The following is a 7,665-nucleotide window of genomic DNA, read 5'->3' on the forward strand; positions in this document are numbered from 1 at the left end:
CCAACTTTAAATAGTTGGAAAGCAGTTATGTCTACTTACCACCTGTTAGTCAAATTTCCAACGATGCATAGGATAGGATAGGTTTAGGGAGATTAGCTGGCAGCAAAAGAGTGCTACCTGGCCATGTTGGTCATGGACGAGCAAGTTTAGACGATGAATATTGAAGAAAAGAGAATGGTGGTTGAGCCTATTGAAGTGTTGGAAGATATTTCTTTAGATGAGAAAAACCCTGAGAGGTGCACCAGGATTGGAGCAGATTTAGAAGAGAGAATTAAGAAGGACCTTGTCTGTTTCTTGAGGAAAAGTATTGATGTATTTGCTTGGAGTCATGAGGACATACCAGGTATAGACCTTAGTGTCATTACCCACCATCTAAATGTGTATCCTTCCTCTAAGCCTATACGACAGAAGAAAAGGGTGTTTGCTCCTGAGAGAGACAATGCTATCAAAGAAGAAGTGCAGAAGTTGACTGTAGCGAAGTTCATTCGAGAAGTTTATTATCCAGATTGGCTGGCCAATATAGTAATGGTCAAAAAGGCGGTAAGTGGAGAATGTGTGTAGACTTTATTGATCTGAATAAGGCTTGCCCCAAGGACAGCTACTCGTTGCCTCGCATTGACCAGTTGGTAGATTCCATTGCGGGACACAAGCTGCTTAGCTTTATGGATGCTTTCTTCGGATACAATCAGATAAGGATGGACAACACATATCAAGAAAAAACATCATTTATCACAAGCCAAGGCTTATTCTGTTATAAGGTGATGCCCTTCGGTTTAAAGAACGCTGGGGCAACATATCGGAGGCTGGTTAACCACATGTTTCATTCGCAAATTGGGTGGAATGTAGAAGTCTACGTAGATGACATGCTGGTGAAAAGTCAGGACAAGGGAAAGTATCTGGACGACTTGCAGGAAACATTTGACACACTCAGGTAGTATAACATGAGGTTGAACCCTAGTACGTGCTTTTGGGTGTCATCCGGAAAATTCCTGGAGTTCATGGTTTCACATAAGGGGATTGAAGCAAATCCAAACAAGATCCAGGCGATACTGAACATGGAACCTCCACAGAATATCAAAGAAGTCTAGTCTCTTACCGGACGAGTTGCTGCCCTCAATAGGTTTGTCTCTAAAGCTACTGATAAATGTTTGCCATTTTTTAAAGTACTTAAAAAGGCATTTGAATGGACGGACGAGTGTCAAAAAGCCTTCCAGGACTTGAAAATCTACCTCACTATGGCTCCTCTACTAAGTCCATCTGTGTTGGGAGAGGAGTTGTATTTGTACTTAGTAGTTACCCCACATGCCGTTAGTTCAGCATTGATAAGGGAGGAAGGAAGAATGCAAAAGCCTGTGTACTATACAAGTAGAGCACTAAGGGGAGCGGAAGGATGATATCCGCTAATAGAGAAGCTGACTTTTGCATTGATAACAGCTTCTAGGAAGCTAAGGCATTACTTTCAAGCTCATGTCATCAATGTCATGACTGACCATCCACTCAAGAAAGCAATGAACAAGCTAGAAGTTGCAGGATGACTGATCTAATGGGTTGTCGAGCTTAGTGAATTTGATATCAGATATCAACCAAGGCATGCAATAAAAGCTCAAACCCTGGCAGATTTCATTGCAGAGTTCACTCCGAGTTATGAAGACTTAAGCGAGGTGGAGAATAGAAAGAAATGGATCGTCCATATGGATGGCTCATCAACACAATTTGCAGGAAGAATAGGAGTTGTTTTGCTGTCCCCGAAAGGAGATAAATTGAAGCACAAGGTTCGTCTACAGTATCAAACAACCAATAATGAAGTTGAGTATGAAGCCCTTCTTAAAGGATTGGAGTTGGCTAAATCTGTAGAAGCAAAAATGATACTCGTCCTGGGAGACTCTTATCTAGTCATAGGCCAAGTAAATGGGACATGTGAAGCCAAAGAAGAACGAATGAAGAAGTATCTTAATAAGGTGGTACGCCTTGTAAAGAAGTTTAAGGAAGCCAATTTCATTCAGATCCCAAGAAAAGAAAATATGGAGGCAGATACTTTAGTAAAAGAAGCCTTAGCAAGCGAAGGACTGGACGAGTTTGATGAAATTCAATACCTGCCCAGCATAGACTTTCCAGAGTTGTATCAGATAGAGGGTGAAGAAAATTGGATAACTCTAATAATATCATACTTGAAGGACGGAAAGCTTTTAGAAGGAAAAGACGAGACCAGGAAGCTCAGAGTCAGATCAGCCAGATACGTCCTCATGAATGAGGTGCTATACAAGAGGGGTTTTTCACAACCTTATCTGAGGTGTTTAGTTCCAGACGAGGCCAACTATGTATCGAGGGAAGTTCATGAAGGAGCATGTGGTAACCACTCAGGAGCCAGATCACTTGTCCACAAAGTCATCTGCGTAGGCTACTACTGGCCAAACATGCAGGCTGATGCCAAGGCATATGTCAAAGTCTGTGATTAATGCCAATGATTTAGTAATGTCCCCAGACAACCATCAGAATATCTCACCCCGATGATGGCCCCATGGCCTTTTACACAATGGGGCTAGACATCTTGGGTCCCTTTCCACTTGAGACAAGGCAGATGAAATTTCTGGTGGTAGGTATTGATCATTTCACCAAATGGGTAGAGGCAGAACCCTTAGCAAGTATCACGCAACAAAATGTCAAGAGTTTCGTCTAGAAGAACATTGTATGCAGGTTTGGGGTGCCCAGAGTATTAGTGTCTGACAACAGATGATAATTTGATAGTGCACTTTTCAGGGACTTTTGTGAACACTTCGGAATTCAAAATTATTATTCATCACCCACCCATCCCCAAGCAAACGGCCAGGTTGAAGTTGCAAACCAATCCTTGTTGAAAATCATCAAGACTCAGCTTGAGGGGGCAAAGGGGAGTATGACAAGATGAGCTACCAGGTGTTCTATGGGCGTACAGAACGACGATGAGAACCCCTACGGGGGAAACTCCTTTCAAACTAGACTATGGAAGCGAAGCAGTCATACCTGCAGAAGTGCACATGGCCAACCACAGGGTAACGATGTATCAGGACAAGGATAATGAGAAGCAACTTTGTTTAAACCTCGATCTAATAGACGAGGTAAGGACAGACACAGAACACAGGACAACAAGGTATAAAAACCTAATGGTTAGGCAGTATGATGCAATGGTGAGCGATTCAACATAGGAGACCTTGTCCTAAAAAAGGTTTCTTTGGCAACCAAGAACCCGGCTCATAGGAAACTGAGGCCTAATTGAAAAGGACCCTACAGAGTTATCAACTATAAAAGGCAAGGATCCTACTACTTGGAGGCCCTGGACAGGAGAAAATTGGAGCATCCTTGGAATGTTGAGCACCTGAGGAGGTACTATCAGTAGAAGTGCTAGCCTGGATGAGTGTTACTATGGACGAGCTTGGAGCCTGTTTGTCTACTTATGTTCTACTTATGTTTAATAATGCTACTACTTTAATATTTATGTTGTGGTTATGAACAAAGTTATGGATTTGTTTGTACTTGTTAAACCCCCTAGAAGGCATTTGCTTCTAAGTATATGCCTCGTTTGTGAACAATATTTATGACATGTACATAATGTTGTGTGAATCTTAGTTTCTATGCTATTTTTCGTTCAAATTAATTCATAAGAAGGCTGAAAAGCCCAAGACGAGCAAATTCTCTGAACACGGAGATATAAAGTCAATAAGCTTTCCTAAGGGCAAAGCAAAGCAAGGCATGCTCGTCCAAGTAAAGGACGAGGTAAAACCTTAGCTTCCCTGAGCAAAACACAGCAAGTTCAAGGGATGTTCATTAGTATAACGGACGAGGTAAATCGTAATGCATGTCCAACCCATGGATGAGGAAATGCATAAGCAAGTGTTTAACTTATTGATTAAGACGCCTACTAAAATAGTCCAATTTATGGACAAGTGAAAAGTTGTGTCTTATCTTCATTAAAGGTGAAAACCAGATAAGTCCAAGGACGAGTAATGCTGATAATTATTATTTCACAAACGAATTACACTTGGTGAAATTCAAAATAAAAAATATAAATGAACAATGGACGAGCTGAGCTTGAAATCTATTGTTTATAAAAATAAAGCTTTCGTTCATATCATGATAAAAGAAAAATAACATTCATTCAGATTGTTTAAGGGCGGACAACCAACGTCCAAACACCCTTACGAAAGTAAAGCCAAGTGTTGATAGCTCATCCTAAAATATGGAGAGCTTAGTGTACTTTAGTTACATTAAAAAGGTCCCAAAACCAAGCACCAAACAAAAATCAAAAGGAAAAAGAAAACACAAAGGATAATCAAAAGATTTAAGCAGGGGGGCATTAATGTTAGGGTCGTCCTGGGTCAGCTGAGTGGTAGCATCATCCTCCACATTAACATCCTTGGAGTTGGCTTGAAGAAGAGAACTAGTTGTAGTAGCAAGGTTAAGCTTGATGGAGCTAAAGTCCACTTTAGGGAAGTTTTCCATAGTATCCATTCTAAAAACTTCAAAGCCTATTGTGTAGTGTTCACCTAGATGATTAGTATATTCTTTAGACGCCTTGAACTCAGCAACTGCATCTTCTTTTGCCTGGGAGAGAAGAGAACTCAACTCGTCATTCTTTTTCCGTAACTGATCAAGATGAGTATCTTTCTCAGCTATATTGGTTCTCAACTCTCCAATCAAATTTTGCTGCTCCGTTACTTCCTCCTTAGCTTTGGCAGCCACCTTAGTCCGTTTCTTGCATTCGTCCCTTATCTCTTGAATTCTCGTCTCCAGCAAGATCCTTGTCTTATCCAATTTAGTGGCTTACCTGGATGCTGCAATGAATTTTGACATGCCCTGTAAAAAGACAGATCCAAAAACTGCTGGTTAGACGAAGAAAAATTATGGGATAATAAGGACAAGACAAAAAGTACAGTCAACACACCTTAAAAAGATCATAACCACCTGAGTGCTCAAAATCCTTTAGGGACATGTCATAACAAGTAGTTATGTCCTCGTCATTCACAGCTTCTCAAAAACGTTCCCAAGCCAAGTCTTCATTTTCAATAATATTTGTGGGAACCTTGGGAGGAAGCTGGGACGAAGCAGGTGCAGTCATCCTGGGCAGAGAAGCCTTGGACGGGGTAGTCTTAACTGGAGTGGACGAGTCAACATCAACTATATGGACGAGAGGCTGGGATTGAGGAAGCTTAGGTTTAACCACTGGGGACGACCCACGCTTAACCCTTTTCTCTCGACGACTATCTCGTCGGCTAGGAAGACTTCCCAAATCAATGTTCTTTAACAGGGATTTCCTTTTCTCCCCAACCGACGGACGAGTCCAAGGTTGGGCCTCAAGACGACCCTCCTCGCCCATAATCTCCTTTCCTTTGTTTTCTTTCATTGTTGCCGTTCCGAAATAAATAAATAACTAAAGCAGAACATAAATATTGTAGTATTTATCTAAAGTTCAAAACTTACTTCTTCGTACTGTGATCTCGTGTGCAAGTGATTTGTCGGACGGATTAGGGCCTAATCCCCACTTGGCAAGACGTCTGAGCGTGACCAAGGAATGGAAGCTCCTATCCACGTGTAGACAAGCCCTGTGAACACGGTCTTGATAAAACTTACTCAAAGACAGTTGTTCAACAGTTGTAAACAAACAAGTAAGAAAAAGTTAGAATATGAAAGAAAGAGAACAAAATGAAGAAAAAAGGGGAGGGACTTACCTTCAGGACGAAGGTTTCCTAGATCCCCAGTGCAACGACCAAAGACGTCCCGGCCAACGTCCATAGGATTCCCAGCCTAGAAACCGAAGACAAAGAAATATTCCTTCTTCCAATTTCTATCAGACGAGGCCAAAGACTTAATCAATCTACAATCTGTACCCCTAGCTTTGAATTGGTAGAAGCCAAGGGACTGATGTATTTCTAAGGGTTTGTAACAATAGAGGAACTCGTCCACGGTAAGAGGACAGTCCCCTCCAAATACTTCCCTCCACAAAATTTGCATGGAGACAATTAATCTCCATGCATTAGGATTGAATTAACATATTCCTAAACCTAACCTAACTAACAATTCCCTAGCGAAAGCATTCAAAGGTAACCTTAAGCCCCCCAAAAAATAAGCCTCATAGACACCTATTCCGAAGTGGGGGTTGCAGCATCATTCTCCACGGATTGGCAACCTAGGGTTAAGCTCGTCCGAAATTTGATACCACTTCCTAATATTGTTGAGTCTTTGTTCATCCGTCTTAGAAGGGATGTCTATTGCACAGCTATAGACGGTGATCTCCGCCTCGTCCAAAGGACTAGACGAAGGGATGCTGGACGAAGTACTAGCTTGAGACCCTGAAGCCTTCCTAATTTGTTCTTGTATGACTTCTAAAGGAAAACCGGGGACACCAGATGTATACCCCTCGTCTGTGTAGCTTCCCCCATTATTGCTATGGCTAGTGCTATTGTTAGAACTATTATAACTAGTTAAGTCACGGTACTCGTCTATAGCTTTTTCCGTATTATTAATAGACGAAGAAACAGGCATTTTTTCTGAAAAATGAAGGAAAACCTAAAGACGAGAAAGGAAAGAATACCTGGCTTTAAGACGGAAGGAAGCTACAGACGCGAAGGAACTTCTAGACGGGACTCTAGACGAGAAGGGTCTGGGAAGAAAAATTTTAGATATGTGAAGGGTAGAAGAGGAATTCCACTATTTATAGACAACTGACCTGGGCATTTGAAACGACACAACCAACCAGGATATGACACGCCGCTTACCCCTTGAAAAAATAAATCGACGAGACTGGCTATCAGTAAAATTAGGACACGTGGCACATACAACTATAGACATTAAATACACATGTCCAGGGAAATAGTGCCAAACTACACATCCTTTAGATGATCCATGTGACTACACACCCTTTAGACGATCCATGTGGATGAGGGGGTAACTGATGGTGTTATAAAAAAACACCAACTCCTAAGCTTGTCCATATGGCTCGTCTCAAGGAAATGATGGGTGACATATGGCTTGTTCGACCAAGGTAAGCTTGACCGTCCACAACGTCAGTTGGACGAGCTTCACTCGTCCTGAACATGTTGTGGTTGTTCCTATTTTCCTGTCAAGCTACAAACCACTCCCCCAATCAACGGTTATGGAAGCCAGACCCCAAAAATGTAACTTCCTTGGTGGTTAGGGAAGTTAACTCCAAATCCTTTGAACTCTACAACAGTAGGAGAGGTAATTGCCTCTGACAAGCACTATATAAGAGTTCTTCTACGAGAATGTAAGACATTCAGACATTATTTTCCATACAACTTGGAATTCTGAGAATACTAACTTTACCATCGAAGGATTCTTGACCGGTTTTCCCTGGTCTCCTCTGACGTTGTGTTCATCTTTTTAGGATATTCCAAGTAACACAGATCAATGCTCAAAACATTCAGCCTTACTGATTTCCTTGTGTTCATCACAAGTGTTTACTGAAAATTTTAAAATTGTCAACAGTCTTTAGATTGGATATTTTGCATAACTTGCTAATCGTATAGTCACCCTATTTCCAACCTTAGACACCACAATAAACACGCAACTATGATTAAGTTGTAGATGTTGCCTAAGAACAATTAGAGAGCACATAAGGTTTACATCTTCGGTTTTATAGTATATATAAATAATAAAAATATAAACATCAAG

At 41.3% G+C, this 7,665-nt stretch overlaps 1 protein-coding gene across 1 annotated transcript; it reads left to right on the forward strand.

The window, feature by feature from the left end:
• Window positions 1-153: 153 nt before the first annotated feature.
• On the forward strand, window positions 154-2,456 carry LOC115966689. Its single transcript, XM_031085868.1, has 3 exons — window positions 154-540; window positions 582-931; window positions 1,577-2,456. The coding sequence occupies exons 1-3, from the start codon at window positions 154-156 to the stop codon at window positions 2,454-2,456; spliced, it is 1,617 nt and encodes a 538-aa protein (XP_030941728.1).
• Window positions 2,457-7,665: the final 5,209 nt, after the last annotated feature.

This window comes from Quercus lobata, chromosome 11, assembly GCF_001633185.2.
Source record: "Quercus lobata isolate SW786 chromosome 11, ValleyOak3.0 Primary Assembly, whole genome shotgun sequence".
NCBI lineage: Eukaryota > Viridiplantae > Streptophyta > Magnoliopsida > Fagales > Fagaceae > Quercus > Quercus lobata.

Coding starts and splice junctions, on each gene's coding strand:
- LOC115966689 (XM_031085868.1), top strand. CDS start 154: ATGAATATTGAAGAAAAGAGAATGGTGGTTGAGCCTATTGAAGTGTTG. Junction 541..581: donor TAGTAATGGTCAAAAAGGCG/GTAAGTGGAGAA, acceptor GATCTGAATAAG/GCTTGCCCCAAGGACAGCTA. Junction 932..1,576: donor GAAACATTTGACACACTCAG/GTAGTATAACAT, acceptor ATTTGATATCAG/ATATCAACCAAGGCATGCAA.